This window comes from Plectropomus leopardus, chromosome 9, assembly GCF_008729295.1.
Source record: "Plectropomus leopardus isolate mb chromosome 9, YSFRI_Pleo_2.0, whole genome shotgun sequence".
NCBI lineage: Eukaryota > Metazoa > Chordata > Actinopteri > Perciformes > Serranidae > Plectropomus > Plectropomus leopardus.
The window spans coordinates 5,016,272-5,035,171 of record NC_056471.1 but is presented as its reverse complement, the minus strand read 5'-3'; the positions used below and the strand labels follow the sequence as shown (position 1 = coordinate 5,035,171).

At 39.3% G+C, this 18,900-nt stretch overlaps 1 protein-coding gene across 1 annotated transcript in view; it reads right to left on the bottom strand.

Moving 5' to 3' along the window:
• The window catches only part of aff2 (AF4/FMR2 family, member 2), a 192,820-nt gene that overhangs the window by 120,834 nt on the left and 53,086 nt on the right, over positions 1-18,900 (bottom strand). The window contains 4 exon segments of the mRNA XM_042493782.1: positions 696-1,129; positions 3,905-4,571; positions 12,188-12,253; positions 12,255-12,308. Of these exon segments, the coding sequence (XP_042349716.1) occupies positions 696-1,129; positions 3,905-4,571; positions 12,188-12,253; positions 12,255-12,308 (1,221 nt within the window).

Sequence of the window (18,900 nt, the reverse complement as noted above, 5' to 3'; positions counted from 1 at the left end):
GGTTCACCATGATATCGTTTAACGAAATGAAACAGAATACTGCCTTTTAAAAAACAGAGTTGCTGTTCTTATAAAAAAAATTAAAAAATGCAAACATGCATTCAAACAACAGCAGCACAGACAGCTTGTACCACTGTTAAACAACTCAACCAAACACTGAATACATTTTAGATTCAATCTTTGCCTGTGAGGTTTGACTGTAACTCTATATTTATAACTTTAGTGTTAGATGCCTTGAAGGAAGGAGGGGTGTCATTTCTGTACTCATGTCTCCAGCATAAGTAACACCAAGTGTATTTCCTACAGTACTACAGCTTTACACAAAATATGTGATGACGTCATTTTGGGCTGGCGCACCCTAACAGCTGGGGTGAGCATAAAACTAGTTTAGTAAAGGGGGGCACCGTTAAAACTGCCAATATGGCTGCAGCTGATGTGGAACACTCTATGGAACTATTTGAAAATTCTGATGGCTAAAACAAATATTGACAGAAATATAGCTCATCTCTGCACACTGTAGAGTAGAGATTAGCTCAAAGATAAATAATTTGTTTAAAATGAAAACAGTACCTTTCTTTGTGACCCAGTTGAAAAGAATAGGCTATCTGATCACACTGCATGTTCAGGACACCCTTCATTTCTAAACAACGTGATACAGACGGAAACAGAAGAAATTATAATGGTTGTTCACTCACCTCCCCTGCATGGCTGAGACTCAGTTTGGGCAGTTTATTCTTCGCATTTCCAGAGTTTCCTCCGTAAGCCTGACTGTTGTTGAATCCCTCGGTGGCCACTAGAGGGGGTTTAAGCTGGGGAGAGTCACTAGGCGCCTGGTCCTGGCCATCCATTGGTCGAACATACGCTGTGGGCTTCTGCTGGACTGCGATCGGCTTCCCTGATAGGCTACCAGGTGGGAAGGTTGGGGTAGTCAGTCCAGATGTGGGAGTGGTTAGGCCGGGAGTGGGCGTCGTCAGAACTGATGTTGAAGCCAGCGGCGAGGAGGATGTAGAGAGTTGAGAACCTGCCTCATTTTCAAACGGGGAGGTTTTAAAATGTCCACCATTCTCTGTGTTAGTGGAAGACTTAAAATGGCCACCGTCCATGGTGGTAGATCGAAAATTGCCACCATCTGTAAAAGAAAAGGGGAAAAAAGAAGAAAACCAAAAAGAAAAGTGAAAAATTACCAAACAACACCTGTTATGGTGGAATATTGCTCTGCTCAGTGCTGTCAAAATCTAGTGACAGTTGAACGCCAAAAAAATCCCCTCTCCCAGATGGATGGAGCCAATCACAATCAAAGCAAATTATGTGTTGCTTGGTGGTTTGGAAATCAACTGAAAGATGTGGTTATCATCAGATGCAGATGTTAATTTTCAGAGAACCGCCCAAAAGGTGATGGAGTCTGTTTTGCACTGAAATTATTCACTGAAATTATTCATCAGCACTCATGGCCCCAGCAAATACAAAGATCATCCATGAATATCAAAATATAAGAAATCACATTTTTGTTGAGAGAATGGCAGGTTTAATCAATCACATTCTGAGATACTCCTCTACTATCGAAGGAATAGTAAAGAATAGAAGACATTTTGGGAAATGTGCTTGTTCTCTTTCTTGACAAGAATTAAATCAAAACAAAGTTACCATTTTTATGCCTGTATGCTACAAATGAAGTTAGTTCCAGCAGTTTATTAGCTTTTGTCACATTCATGTGGTATTGTTTATATTTCAACAGTGGGAAACCAAGTGGCAGCCTCCTAATCATTGATTAGAGATTGAGAAATCTGGAATGTATGAAAAGGACAGCGTGTCCAACTTGTTAACTAAAGATGTGTTAACAAACTAACAAACTAACTAACAGACTAATCTGGGAGCTCATGTTTTATTTGCACGAGCAGATGCGTCTGGTTCAAAGAGATTTCCACCCGATCAGGGTCAGTCCCGCCACTCACAACCATTACAATGCGTGTTTGATACGATGGCTGACGACTGGTGTCTTTGTGCTTTAAGCAAAATATGTGATGACATCATTTTGGGCTGGCGCACCCTAACGGCTGGGGCATGATGGTAAGCACATAACTAGTTTAGTAATGGGGGGCACTGTTGAGGCATTTCCGAGAACAACCAACATGGCTGCAGCTCATGTGGAACTTTTCATGGAACTACGTATTTGAAAATTCTGATGGCAAAAACAGCAACAAATATTGACAGAAATATAGCTCATATCTGCACACTGTGGTCTATTTACATTTTTTTTGTCAGCGCTACATGACGCTTCGTTGCTCTGATTGGTTGTAGGCCTATCCAGTTGTGTTGTGAGGCATCTTGGTCTCTGTCTGTTGATAAGGCCCATAAAAATCAAAAAGAAACAGAGGTTCCAGACTAGCATGCATTACTGATTTGGTCTGGCAATGTCAGGCTAAAAACCACTGGCAGTTATTATTATTATTATTAATAGTAAATATAACAAATACAATTGATCACACTGATGCAGGAGCTACACAACATTTTGCAAGAATGAATACAAACGCTCAACAACACAAGTCAAGCTGTTTTACAATATTTCAATACTGTGACCACAGGAACAACGGTATCCATTGGGTTGGGCTGGTGTAAAAAAATTCCAACTGGTTTGATAATAAGCCAAACGCATCCTGAGTGAAACATAATGACAGCGTGTTACAACAGAAAGCAGGTGTCTAATTATCACATAGCATCACATGACACATCAGCTGTGTCCACACTGACTCAATTAAAGATGCACCTCTGTTAGTTCATGTAAACAAACCATGTAGCTATCAGCTGTGTGCTCGAGATCAGACATGAGACACTTAAAAAATGGGTGGGTAACCTACTTACTATCTTCCTACGTTTGTTACGCTACTTTTTAAATCAGAAAACACACAGTTTATATTGTGATATTGACTGTAAATTACAAACAATAAATCCAACAGGAAGTAATGTTAGCCTAGCTTGTTTTTAGTGATGGTCATTTACATAAACAGTAACTTTCAGCTTTCCAGTGATCTCCCTCCAGCCAGCTGACACTGTGTTTAGACTTTTACACTTGCAAGTGACATATATAAATACAAACACAACGGCCAATGAAAATGGAGCTTACAACTGCACCTGCAACCAGTAAGGAGAGCTCTTTCCTCTGCTTCAAATTCAAAATGTTGCCATATCAATGCAATTTTAGTGTTTTTAACAGACGTGCATCCCCCCAATATGAGATCTCTATCATGTCACCTATCAACACCAGCCACCTCGACTCAGCAGTAAATTACACATCACCTGTATGACACTAGTTGCTCCATTAGTAAGTTAACAAAAATAACATCATATTAATCACACTGTCATATTGCTTTATACTTGTGCAATTTGAGCTTGATTTAGCACAGTGACTTGGTCTACCTTAAAAATTGCCACAACGTGACATGGTAACAAATGACTGTTCAGCCAATTCATATCGTTTGTATGAACCAAACTGGTTTGAGCTGGTACACCGGACCAGACCAGCAAAACCACCGGAATTCAACCCAACTCTAGGAACTATCCTGATATGCCTAAACTCTCCTATAGATCTGAATTAAGGGAGGTTTTCCAACATTGCATTGTAGCTTAGCTCAAGGACTAGGTCAAACAGCTAACCTAGCAGCACCAAAAAAATCCACCTATCAGCACCACCCTAAGAACCTTTGAGGTGCTGGTAGGCAGATTTTTAAAAACTGCGCTAAGCCAAGCTAGCTGTCTCTACCTGCTTCCAGTTTTTATGTCATGCTAGGCTAAGATAACTGGCAACTAACATAGAGATTTAAGAGTGTTATCAATATTCTCAGATCAAAAGCAAATACTTCCCAAGATGTTGCCCTAGTCCACCAAAGCCTTTCTGTGTGGGACTCACCTGGGAGAGGAAGGGTTTTGGAGGCATGGGAAGAGTGCCTTCTCCCAGAAGAAGAGGAAGAGGACGAAGAAGAAGAGGAGGAAGGGCTTGAGTCCCCTTTTAGACCAAGTTCATCTTTAAGGGAGCTAAACAGCTCTTCATGTCTTTGTATTTGCTGTTCCTCTAGTAGAGACATTTTCCCTCTTCCGCTGGTAGCTGCTGTGACCTGCCCCTGTCCATTCTGTCCTAACCCCAGAACGAGGCCTGCTCCCTGGGTTCCCTGTGAGTGGCCTGCCCGCGACCAGTCCATGGAGCTTCGTGACTTTTTCAAAGTCTGATGTGGGATCGATGTGGCGCTTGATGTCGACGTGGTCGAAGCAGGAGGTTGCATTGAAGTTGACGATGAGGAAGGAGCATTTCCCATCCTCTTGTCCGTACCTCCCTCTGTTCCTCCTCCCACTCCTCCTCCACCTCCACCTGTTCCCCCTCTCAGGGCCTCGTTGAAAAGCTGGGACTCCATGGTGGGTCTCTCTGTCGCTGAAGTGGTCGGGGTCTGCAGGTTGTTGCTGCCTTTGGGGATTCCCACCAAGTGGCTCTGGTTTGAGTGGCTGGTTAACAGGTCTTTCATTTCTTCGTAGGAGCCCAGCGTGTTCTGGACGCGACTGGCCAACGCATCACCTTTATTAGTCTGAAAGGAGAAAAAGACAAGAGGGAGGGAGAGAGAGAAGAGTATTAATTAAGTCGTCCATTTTTCCATTTCTTTCTGCTTGATGAAAAGCCCTCTTTATTCATCGGGAGAGCAACAGTGAGAGACGGATAGGGTGACCACTGACCAGACATCAGGACGAGATGATTAATTAAACACATGCCACCCTTAAGAGGGTCCAGTCCAGGCTGGAGCAGTAAAATTAATGGGGCAGGAATCATTATTAGCCTGACCCCAGATTCTCAAGCAATCACGGCTTGGAGGACGGTGCGGGCAGGACTGATATATGACGGTGTAGCACCTTCAGCTGCTACGTGCTAATGCTGAGATGTTCCTCAGAATAGCTCACGAGTACCTTTTGTGTCAGTCATTGACAGCTTCTTTAATGATGAAACTATGCGGTTTGATCATTTGGCGTTTCTGAAAGGACAAGGGCAATCAGCAGGGGTTTTCAGCAGATCTATATTTGGATCCAGGAAGCCACGAAAGAGGAGGAAAAAGTGAAGAGTGGTAGATTTTTATCCCCTCCTCTGACATTTCTTTTCTACCTGAGTGACAAATTGTGAAGCAAATATTAATCATGAGCCAAGTCTGAATTATGCAAGATCTACAGCCTGTAATTTAATCGTGACATTTCATCAGACAAATGATGAACACAGGAAATGCTGAACGAGATCAATGTAAAAAAAACGTGGCATTGTAATGCAATTGTACATAACTTTTTCAGTTTGATCAATAGATCCAGGAATGATGGCAAAGGCACCGCTGCTAAATCAGCTCTGCAGTTACATGGAGTAACTGTGTCAAATACAGCTACAACAGCTTTAACGGTTGAAACATACAAAAGAAGTGAATGAGAACCTTTATCTAATTTCCAAGACAGGGTGAAATTGCCTGTATTTGGAGAGGTTAATGAATTCATGAATAATGAATGCATGTTCATAAGAAGAGGGAGCTTAACTAATCTAAGGTAATATTTCTGGAAAGAGCATCAAGTTACAAGTAATAAAAATGAATAATCTCTACAGTGATTGTAGCGGATCTTAACACCAATCATGCAGATCTGTGTGAGGCTGTCAGGGTCGATTATCAAACTGCATCTATTTTCACAATGGTCAGAAAAATAAAAGCACACATCTTGTACATCACTGGTAGCTTCAAAAAAATACTGTATCAGTCAATGAACATGGTTTGTGTTTTTCCTATGCAAATAGCTCCAGTCAATAGCCAAATAGTACTGTTATTAAAGGCGATGATCCGTGGAGAGGTCTTATTGCTGAGGAGGGAATCCTGAGCGTGTGCGGTTGTATGTGTGTGTTAGACACTTCACTGCCTTAAAAATTACTATAACGCCACCCTTGTATTTGCTCCATTGGAGGGTAATGTCGGCTTCATTTGATGAGTTACTTTATTCAGAAGCCCATTTTTCCATTATCAAATTGATTTGATGGTAATTTATCAACCAGGTAAACACTGGTGCCCCAATATGGGCTGGAGGTACGGGGGGGGCATTGTGGAATTGGCCATTATTGGCCATCCATTATAGATTTGAGCAAAACTTAAGCAACTTTATCAAAATGCCAATAAAAAACAATTGCAGTAAGCTGAGCCAGTTATGATTTTTAGGTCTGGTGTGCCACTACAAGATTTTCAGTGGCCCTGTCTGGACACCTGTGAAAATTTTCTGGGGGCACCACTGATGGTACAACTGGAGTAGTAGTAATCTCAAATACTATCTGCCAAATACTTATTGAGTCAATGATTAATTGTTTAGTCAATAAAATGTCAAAAAAAAAGTTGAACAAAGAAAAAACAGTCTACAGCAGATTGGGGGTTCATTAAGGTCATCAGGGTTCATCCTCATGGATCATGATTGGCAATACAAAATTTCATGGTAATCCATTCAATAGCTCTTCCAATATTTCAGTCTAGACCAAAGTGGTGGCCTAACCACCAAGGCTATTAACCTGAGCCACAGCATAAGCATGGCTTTGAGTTATTGAAACTCTTATTTAAACTATAAATAAAATATCAAAATGGATGCCAATCAATATTCTGTACCAACTAGTTGATAAGAAGACTAACTGTTTCAACTCTTGAGTTAAGCCCTTTTTGTATTGGATGGAATTCCTTGGGGATTTCATATGATTTAATTGATCTAACCCAATCTAGTAAGTATTTAACATTCAGTGTTTTTATTTTATCTTCTGAGATAATGGAGGGTTGTGTTTCTCTCAAATTTACGGACACAATCTAAATGATTATCTCGTAGCTGACAAATAACTTATTCCTCTCAAGGGCTGTTTTTAAAAACCACCAAAATCAATAGCTTGATGAGTCTGACTCAATATGTTTTTAAAACTCTTACTGCACATTTCTCAGCTTGGCAGACTAAAAAAAAACTCAAATGATTAACATATCAATTATAAATGGGATCAATGTGTTTGACAAAATATGGCATAATTTTTTATTGAATTCTCACTTTTTAGATTAAAGCTGGGGTAGGCAGTTTAATTTTGGCATCATGTGGCTTATATAACATTATAAACTTTGAGCTTGTTGTAATTCAAGTGGTCTAAGAAAAGACTAGACTTCTGCAACTCAGTTTGGCTCTGTTTGCCAGCTTTAGAAAATGTAGTCCATGATGGGAGACTTTAGCCAATCACAGGCCATATTAAGAGGGCAGCTGTCAATGATGTTGTGAACTGCAGTCAAATTGCTAAACTAAGCAGTGCTAATCAAATATGAACCAAGATTCTGTAACTGCATTGCCTGTTTCTCACTGCAACTGTTTTCAGTAACATGTTTTAGTCGGGGCCCACTAGTTTTACAGCTGAACAGTACGGCTGTGCGATATGTCCCAACATATCGTCTGATGCTAAAAAAATGCCAACATCTAACTATTGACTGGAGTCTTCAAGTCCACAGCAAAAACATCAAGACTTCTAGCTCGAGAGGAGCCGGGTCCATCAAAATAAAAGCACCATGGGTTCTGTTTCGATTTCATTTTAACAATACTTGATATTAACTTTACTATAAGAGTACTTTATTTAACTTTATACTTTATATGTTACTGTAGTTCATTTAATAATTTTGTATTCTAGCAATTTTCAGTAGTTTAGAGGCCATTTTTAAATATCTGGATATTAATTGTATATCGTGATGTGGCTTTAAAATAATATCACACTATTTTTTGCAGGCTATATCGCCTAGCCCTACTTAACAGTACACTAAAATATGTTTCTGAAAACATTTGAGGAAAGAAATAGGCAATACAGTAATAGAATGGTGTCCAATTTGACAGTGCAGTTTACAAAAAGTTGCTGACATTGACAGCTGCGTTAGAGACTCCTCGGCTCTGATTGGTTGTTTTTGATTCTGGAAAATAGCACTGCCAGCACTATTAAGGGGCAAAAGAACATGTTTTTTTTCACAGATTATCTGCATCATATACTAAAGCATTTACAAAGAGTTGTAAAAAATAACTTAGTCATATTTGGTGAAAAAGTAGTCTACTGTAGCACTACGGTCACTGTAGATCTGCAGAGGACTGGAAACACAGAATAAAAGGTGATTTCATCAACTTTTTTAAAAGTAATAGATGAACACAGGGTAACAGTCCTGGGTCTAAGATGACAGATCCCTGCGGTTCTGTGGTCTCCAAAGAACCTCAACTCAAATCTATGTGACTGGAAGCAACATTCGCCATGTCTTTCTCCGCCTCACTGTATCCTTCATTTTTACACTCTAATAAAACAGCAAAACCATGAAAATACCAAAAAATGAAACAGGGCAAAGAATCAAGCCTTATTTACAAAAGATTCATACAAGAAAGGAGAGAAATGCTTTCAAATAATCTTAACAGATGTAATTTCTGTGTGTGTACAGTCACACACACGCACAAACACTACACACCGTGGCGAGCCAAAGTTAGCTGTGAATAAATTAGCTCATCTCTTCTCCATCTCGGGCTCATGAATAAAAGATCTGGTGGCTGAAGAGGAACAGAAAACACATTTACAGAGAGGCAAAATGGAAAACAGAAGAGAAGGAGAGGATGAATACCTATGTGTGTGTGTGTGTGTGTGTGTGTGTGTGTGTGTGTGTGTGTGTGTGTGTCTGTGTGTGTGTGTGTGTGTGTGAATAGATCATCCCAAATAGCTGCTAACAGCATAACGCTCTTTAACAGGATTAGAAGAGGGATTAGCTAATAGCTGACAGAGAGAATGAATACTAGGGAGAGAGAGAGAGGGAGAAAGAGAGAGAGAGAGTGAGAAAACGATTGACGGACACACGATGGATATACAGGTAGAGAGACTGATGGTAGAATAAAACTGGAAAAATGAACAAGAGAGAGAGCAGGAATGATAAAAGTCCTATAAATCCTGTGTGATAATGAAAAATGGCTGATATAGATCTCTAAAGGAGCAGTTCAGTAAGTTCAGTCAGCACTTAGACACAGAGAAAGTACAGTTAGGTCAAAGAGGCCTTGGTAAATCCACTGAATTGTATCACGTAAAGCAACACACTCAGAAAAAAAAAAATGAAATTGTTAGTGTGGCAAATAAATCAGCAGAAGAAAGTAGCAAGGTGTGCCAAAGCCGTTTTTCAAGTTCAGCAGCAGTGAGAGATAAACTGGGGGAGTGTATGGAGGAAAAAGATTAGTTGGAATATAAAACACGTAAACATGTTGTCCCCTGTGAATGATGCGGTCGCCACTTTAGGCCAGGCACTTAGAGGATGTATCATTTCAGTCAAGTCTTAATCAATTTCTTGTTTTTTTTTTAAATTGATTTGAGCCTTCTGAAGCAGTGAACATGTATTTATTGTCAGTGAGCTTGGATTGCCTTACATCCTTATTGTAACTCATACTAACTCTGTGTTAAAGGTGCTCTCATAAATGGCTAAAATTACTGAGTGATATGAGAGTGAGCATCTTTCAGTTCCTTGGGGATGCAAACAAAGGATGCATCAATTATGAAATTCTTGGCCGATACCAAAGTTTAAAATAAAAATTTGGCAGACAACTGATAGGCGTTTTGTTGTGGATGTTTTATTATTTCCCCTTTTTTGTACTAAAGAAACAAAGAATTCTCCATTAAAAAAAAGAAACAAAAACCTGAACTGTTTTAAAGTCAGACATTTGAACAACCACAAAGTCAATCACATTATGTTATGAAAAAAGTTGTATAAATATACAAATAAATATAAATATATATAATAAATATATAAATAACCTTTCACACCAAAAAAGTCTTTTTAAAAAGGTATAAATAACATCTTCAAAAATCATTTCAGTACTATTACATATCATAATTCACTCTCTCTCATATCTATTATTATATACTGCTGAGAAAACAAGTTCTCCTTCGAAAAGCTAAACTGTCTTTATTCAATTTTCTCTCAAAAACTAGATTTTACAAGATAATGTTTGAACACAGTGATAAAATTGTAATTTACCTTCCCCTATCCTCATTTTTACTGAGTTGAGTTTGAATGCATCGTAAAGTAACTCAATGTAACTACTGTCAGCTGTTAGTTGCAGCCAATGGCTGCTAATGGCTAACATTAACTAGCTCTCCTCCAGCTGATGTCAACTCGGATTTGTTGATCACAATGTAGCACAATCAGTGAAAAAATCGGTTGCATCCTCTGGTGCGTCAATGGTGAGTTTACTTTGTCTTTTTGTCCTGAAAGCAGCCCTGAGAAGATCTCTGATTATCTCAACACATCTACTATTATCCCTGGGACAACGCAACGCCAATAGCTTAATGCTAGCCCTGCTTTTTTCAGCCTGCACAAAACTGATGTTAAAACTGTGTGAAATATTGGTCACTGCCAAATACGATTGTCATATAATTTACTGATAGGCCAATGACCGTCAACAAAGTGATTGTTGACCCATACAGATGTTCAGCCAATAAATCGGTGCATCACTACTTAAAACATTTAACAAGACAATCCCAACTCAAAGTCCACTTACTTGTTTTGGAGCTTACTGCACTGTCCTTATAACAGAATTATTATTATTTTTAATTAAGATTTGACAGTTTATACATTAAAGGTTTGATGCAAGAGCAGATTTTAAAACTTGTTGGGAAAAAATGGTAAAAAGCATATATTGCAAAAATGCTAAAATCAATGAAAAAGGGAACAAAAAAATCCTCTCGTTTGTGGCTCCAATCACAGAAACGATTGAAACTCTTAAAAACAGATGTCAAAATGCATCATTTAGTCAAGAGTAATATGAATAGCAGCAGTGGTGTTTGAAATATCTCAGTTCAAAGAGCCCATTCCACAGATATCCTTGCACTCCCCTAAAACATGCAGACACACACACACACACACACACACATCTTGACCTGACCTCAGCACCATTAATTAGTTGGAAACAATTAGTTGGAGTACGGAAGGCACCTCGGATTAGATTCATTATGGGAACAACCTCTCCTGTGCTGCCGAACCGCGAGCAGCGTCTAAGTGAGAAGCCGCTGTGTCCTCTGCGTTCAGACACCTGCAGCAGTTAAACACACTCTGTCAAGATTCAAAGCCAGTCTGTCCCAAGGTCGATACACTTGGCGGCATAACCAAGTGCTGAAGTGCCTGGCGGAAGCAAATGAGAGTTAACAAACCAAAATCAATTTTAAACACCAGGGCAGGAGAGTGGCCATGGACTTCATGCATGGCTGGCTCACTTTGAGCTACAGAAGAAACAAAGTGATGGCATCTCAAGTAGCTCGGAGCAGAACAGAGCACAACCTTATGCTGGAGGATATTAGACTATTGGCCTCAGGGGGAGTGCAATAGCCTGAGATGATCCACAGGCCATCATCAGCTTTATCATCCACAAAAATGGCATTAAAGTGCATTATGCTACAAAATAAATGTTTGGATAATTGTTGGTTAGCAATAACAATTCCTTTCAACTGATTGCTTGCACAAGGCAAAACTGTTTCATGTGAGTCTAAATCACAAAGCGGGGGTGCTTTAGAGGAGAGTGGCCCGTCCTCACTGATTAAGATGTCGTAAATTCTCTCCATTTCCCCAAATGAAATCCTGGTGTCAGGTATGTCCATTCTCCTCCCGCGGACATCAATCAAAGCCTAACAGGGAAATATAAAACTGTCTCCTAAACAGCAACGGAGAAGCACTCTGTGTGGAAAAAGCAGCACTTGGTGTAGAGATCACAGCTCAGCCAGGCTGTAAAGATGAGTGTGTGCTGTGTGCAGCCTACTGAAGTTAGCTTACAGGATCACTTTGTGTTGCAGCCCTTAAATTCAAACTGACTGACAATTAGTTTGCTTGACGACAGCTAAAACAGCCAACGTTCACATGGCTCACAATTTTTTATTTTTTTTTAAAAAGCCAACCAACCCTTCTAAAGCCTATGTATCTAATTCATTTGATCCATTTCTGTGCAAAAACAGAAATGTAAAAAGCCACTTTGTGCCATTAGTAAGATGTTTCCGGGCTTTAGTTCATGCTATGCTAATCAGCTCTAAGCTCACTTAACGCATAGACACAAGAGTGCTATTAATCGTAGCATTGAACTGCCTATTTATCTTAATATCAACTACCCATTAATTAATCTATCTTACTTTATACGGTTCTCCAAACAAGTTGAATCCCGTAGAGAACAGGTCTTCATCCTGTTGGACCTCCTGGTTCCTCCTCTCCCACTCCCTCCTCTTCAGGGCGCTGCGATCCGACTCCAGATGACTGCAAGGACACAAAGAGACAAGCTTGTTAGCATCTCCCGCTGAGGCCGACACATTGCCTGCCACCAATGAGACCCACTGGTTTTTAATGAGTATCGCTAACAAGTCATTTTTTTGGATCTACAAAGAGCATTGGCTGGAATTCTTCTCCCGCTGTGTGATTAGAGTAGCCTCGTGGTTGGTTTAGGGAAATAACAGGGTGAATCATGTCTGAAAATGACTCAAATCCCACATAACACATAAGCGAGGGAGAAAGAGAGAAATGAGAGAAAAACTGGATCCTGGTTTAAGTATCAAAGCAACAGCAAGAAAAGGAGAGTCCAACTGAAGTTAAGCAACGTAGGTAAAAATATACAACTCCATTAATGTAGCTGAAGGGTTTGTTTAAGATTACTAATAATATTTAGACACTGGCTACTTATCAAACCTGGCTCTGCATATGATTTGCTTTCCATTTCCCTCACTTCCAACACGCTGTCATCCACTGAAACTAATATCCTGATAATCCTTTCTCTATTAAACACACAAACGGTGACCTAACTGTTTGTACTGACAGTTTCACAGAATATATGGAATGTTTTCTGTCTCTTTGAATCAGCTCAGCAGAGACTTTAAGCAGCTATTTTTACTCAAAACTTTTGAATGAACTCCAGCAGTCTTAAATTTGACTTGTAAAGACTGCTTGATCTTCAAACTCCGTAAAGTGCTCACCCCATGCTACTACTGACCCTTATGACACCCAGAACTTTAAAAAAAAGCTAATGCCCATAGCTTAGCTGTGCCTTGTGTCTGTATCTGCAGGAGACAGTTTGATTCAAACAGAAAATAGTTTTGTTTGTCGAAACAAGATCAGCCAAGGTTAATATATTTCAAAATTCATGAGGAATAGTTCAAAGGTTGTTTCATTTGAAGTTAGTTTCCGTATTTGCTGAAAAAGGTCTGCTGTGTCTTTGAGATGCGAAGGAATCGTAGGAAAATTAATTGTCCACACACACACACACACACACACACACACACACACACACACACACACACACACACACACACACACACACACACACACCAAATCAATATCACACTCTCGTGTCTGTGGGTTCAGCATGGAGCTGGGGCCAGGAGGCAATTAGCTTAGCTTAGCATAAGGACTGGAGGAGGGGAACCAGCCATCCTAGCTGAAAAAAGTGTTTCTAAAAGAAACCTTAAAGGCTGCAACGCTTTGTCTGTCATTTCTGTATACAAACAATTTGTGGTTTTGAGCAGAGTTATGGGGTTGAACTTTTCCATTTCTTCACAAGCAAGTATATCTATCCACCTGACACATCACTGTACCTGACAAGAAAGAGTCACAGCATGTAATTCACCCTAAAAATGAACTGTATTTTGCAGCCTGGACCCTTGTTTCCCATGTTTTTGTATCTAAGTGACTCAAGGGAACATTTTTTGAGTTTAGTCCAGTTTTGTGGGAGAGGCAGCAGCAGCAGTGAAATAGGCTTCAGTGTACCCACTTGGGGGAGGCGCGCCCCGTCAATTTCCGTCCACTGAAAGTGCTTGTTTTTGCCACTGACAGGCTCAGATTACTATTATGAGTATCTTACAACAGACGCCTGCAGAAAGGACCCTACAGAGTTTTACCATTATTCCATCCTTTTTGCTTGTCTGTTTCATGTCCAAGTCTCACTAAAGGAAGAGTCTTGATTTGAAATCTCATTAGAGGTGTCTTGCTACAGGAAGAAAACAGCGGAAACTTGAGTGGCAGTTGCTCTCTGTTAGTTATTTTTTCCTCAGCAGCAGTTTGTAGCGTGCAGTGTGGATAATGGATCTGTGGATTCGTTCAGAGATGATCAGATCAATGAATACGAGGAGCAGCTGCTGCGAGTGAATGCAAACTTTTAAACCCAGTAGAATAAACTGTTAAGATAAAGTAATGTGTGGAAAACCCCAGTACCTTGCTCTAACGTAAAAGATATTCAGTATCATGAATATTTAGCTGATCTTGACAATGTGAAAAAGTCTGCTAGATTTCAGAACAACACTTCTCCTTTCGCAAGACTTTGACATAAAACAGACTGGAACAAGTGAGAAGTACTGAAAAGCATTTCATTTCTATGTAGGATCCTTTTGTTAAAGTTGTTAGACACTCAAGATAACAAACCGAGCCTGTCGGTGGTAAAAACAAACACTTTCAATAAATATACGAAGTGCACTATTCATCAGTGATTAGCCTACAATGTAGCCTGTTTTGCCTTTATGTCTTTTTGTTTTTTACATGACTGTTCGGCTTTTTTTCCTGCTTCAAGTTTTTATGCTAAGCTAAGATAATCATTATCCTGGCTTGAGCTTTTAGCACAAAGACCCGAGGCCGGTATTGATCTTCTTCAAACTAACTCTCAAAAAGAAACTGATAAAGTGTATTTCTGGGAATTTTTAACTCCTTCTCTGTACAGCCTTTGTTATGTTTATGGAAATCATTTGGAAGGACAAAGCATGCCAAAAGCAGTCCACATGTAAAAAGGAAATTAAATGACTGAAATCATGAATGAGAATCTTTATATACATGCTGACAGGGAACCAACACACTTTTTATTGTTTGTGCTATTTAATGCAGCAATAAATTGTCTGTTCCCACAATATTAGCCCAAGCTCAAAAAGGCAACCCTTTTACAGTTTTTCTATTCATAATAAGGTCAATATGATGTAAGATATATGCCATTAGCTGGGTACTTCCAGTCATGAGTGCATTCATTTTTAACGTAGGTGGGCCCCAGCGGGAACTGAAGTCTTAATTTAGGCAGTGTTTGTGACTTGCTGCACCCAGTGAACCACACCACACTGCACAGGACAGAAGCATTTATGCCTTGTCACAGTGTCATTGGACAGATCCCAATAAAATTTGCTTTTAATCTTTCAGCATTCACTACACTGCTGCTATGAACTATGTTTTTCTGTCTTCAAAGCCAGAATGATTGCTCCTGGGTATGATTCAGGATTGTTTCTTGTTGCATTTAAAATATATGACAGCTGACAGTAAACAATGCTACGAATGATTGGAGAGTGGTCTCTGGGGATTAGAGAGGGTGGTGAATGCCAGGTTTTTGGAACATTTTGCTTACATAATCATGTATTTTTAGCAAAAACCCCCTTTTACTGCACAGTTACCAATTCACCCTGCCCTCCTAAACTTTTTCAGTCACCAGCCTCCGCTGAGAAATCTACAAGCTGGCAGCCAAAATTGGAATATCACAAGTACAAAGTAATGTGTGTGCATTACGCATGACTGTGTGTCTGTGAGTTATGCATGTGAGGCTGTGGCCTGCTGACCCCGCAAAGGGCATCCTGTTTTACCACATCCACCGCCTTGAGATGAGACAGGCCAGCTAATTAGTGATCAACACAATTAAAAGAGACTTTCTCTTTTTCTCCAGCAGACCTCGCCTTCAACATTTAATCTGTCAGCAAGATGTGAGTGGGAGGGAGACAGAGCGGAGAGGCAATGAGAGGAAAGAGGGGGGAGAATCACGGAGACCCACGGGAGGGAAAAAAAGACCCAGTTTCAGGGCAACAGACAGTTTCTTAAAAAGGAAAGAAAAATAACAGAATGATGAAAGACAGAGTGGAGGAACGGGAAGAGGAAGGTAGAATGGGAGGAAAGGAGGAGCAGGAGGAGCAGTGGGAATACCAGACAAAATGACTGACAGGCTAGGTGTTTGTGTGTGTGTGAGTGCATGTGTGTTACAGCTGTGTATGTGGATGTGATCATTGTGTGTGCTGGGACTGCTGGTTGACATGTGCATTGTCTGTCAGTGCAGAAAGATAACTGACAGAGCTGTCACTACGACAAACACACACGTGTACAGTACACACACGGGCAGTGCTGCAGTCCCATGCCACAGATCACTGTCTCTGTCTGTCACACACTAGACGTTCACACGGAGGGAATCAGGTCAGACGAGGTAATTAACACATCCAGGATTTATTTCCCAGCGTGCATCAGAAACAGAGTACGACACTACCTGTCACACACAGGTTAAACTGCCGCTCGGCCTTTAAACACATCAGTGAAATGTCTTCTGTCTTTTTTCTACACAGGGCTTTTGAACTGTGGTCACTCATCTTCACTGCTGTGGTTGCTTTATCAAAATCAATGTTTTGGGGATGTGCACTGTGAACATTAAGTCAGAATTTTACTTTATGTTGAACTATCCGTGACGACTAAATGACTAATTACCTTCCAGTCATATCCATGCAGGTGCATAATTGCATAACGCATAATTTGACACTCCTGCTTATGTGTTCATGTCATAACTACTGGTATTTCTTTTGTATTGTTGATTTAATTGAGATTTAATTGTCATGTATTAACCCTTAGGGCCAGCTTCAATTTATACACACTCGCATGACTGATCACAAAATGCTCTTTTCAAAATCACCCTTTATGAAATAGTATGCATTAATATTATTTTCTACTTTCATTGAGTTTATTTTTTTAACCAACACCAGTCCTAATCATAAATATCAAATATTAATGTATTTTTCAGAATTTTAACTGTTTAAATACCAGGTTTTTGTCATAATGCAACTATGTTTTTAGATATTAAAAATATAAATATTTCAAATATACTACATGCAAAGTTGATTTTTTTTGGAAGGTTACCACAGCCTAGGATATAATAATAATCTGCAGCAACACTGATTATGACAGTGCATCTAGTGGAAATAACATGTATTCTCTCCATATGTAAAATATGATGAAAAATGACATCATCAAGTAGAAAAATTGTAAAAATGACAAATTCCAAAGCAAAAGCCCAGAATGACACCAGGAAATAATACAATGCATTTTTTTATGCTTTGATGACTGTGGGATCAAAAATTGCTCTTAAGAGTATGAATGTAACAATTTTGTTTCCACAGCGTATTTTTTAGGAGCTGAGCTGGAAATATCAAGATTAAACAAAAATCCACAATCTTGCCAAAATGTAAGCCATATGCATGAACACATCCAAAATTATCAAAAAATGAAGAGTGAAAAGCACGTAAAATATGCCAAACAGCCCCTAAGGGTATGAACTCTCAAATGTGTCTCCAAGGCAAGGTAACAAGGTACAATATTGAAACAAAATCTCTTTCCCATATTTTTCCCGTTCCTTATAAGGTAACAACTGTCACAGATGGACAGTGGTGGAATGTAACTACACTCACTCAAGTATTGTACTTTAGTTCAACTTTGAGGTACTTTACGTGAGTATTTTCTTTTCATGCCACTTCTTACTTCTACTCCACTACATTTCAGAGGACAATATTGTATTTTAACTTCAGTGCATGCATGTGACCGCCTTAGTTACTTTGCAAAGTGAGATTTTCTGCATAAAAATCATAAGAGTTCATAAAATAACCTGTTTTTAAAAGTACAGCTGATAAACATTTAAGACGTTTCTATTTTTTGTTTAATAAGTTGCTTTGTTTTGTTAATTTCAATTTTACTGCATTGTCCCTTTTCTTTTAGTACTTTAAGCACATTTTCACCATCAGACTAATGGTTTCAATAAACATTTCAGTCATTTATGTATTTATAATTTTCATAATTTTTTTGGGTGCTCTTTATTTGATCTTATATTTATTTATAGGTTTTTCTGCATGGTATACTTAAACTTTTAATACTTTGAAGTATATTTTCCTAATAACACTTACTTTTACTATATTAACATTTTCAGTGCATGGTACGTGTATTGTTACTTAAGCAAAGGAACTAGATACTTCTTCCACCACTACAGATGAATCCAGCCGTACAGTAGTTCACTAAAAAGGGTATCAGCCATTACAAGATCACTGTATGCAAGGCACGATGATACACCATACTCAAATACTCAGTCCATCCCTTACAAGTAATGGTTCATGAGTCCTTGCGCAGACACAGAGGATGAGTTTGAAGAGGGAGACAGGGAGACAGTTTCTTCCGAGTCAAGTATAATGGGGTTTGTAAGTTAGAGTTTAGGAAGTGGGGTGTGTGCAAACAGGGCTCGGAGTTGAGCAGGTGGTGTTAGCCTTAGTTTTATCCTACCGCCATGTCAGGAGGAGGTAAGGCTGGCAGGTCTTGGCTCTAGGATCCTCAGTTCAGGAATCCCAAGGATCTACAGTCTGGAGTGTGTCGGCTTGCCTTCAGTCAACCCAAAAACCCTGACCTGCAGTTATTAACATGGCCAGAACTGATCATTAGTCAATTGTTTTTCTTTTACCATGAATAGTTCAGCCCTTTAACTTCAAGAAATATATATACAAATACTGTGTATCACACTACTAAAATAGCTTTTATTTAAACAAATACATTTCTGAATAAAAGAACAATTTATCCTTTAACCCTTTGGAACCTGGATCGACATCACTTTTCTTGTGCTGCATTCAGACGCCTTTTACAAGTATTTAAACCTTTGAACCTTGAGCAATTTTTTTTTTTATTCTTTATTATGACACATGGACGACATGCAATTTGGTCCCACAAACTGCAAGAAATTAGTAGATTCAGAAAAAAAAGATTTTTTTTTAAAGCTATGGGAAAAATTCCTGTGAACTTTTTTCTAATTATACACTTAAAATCA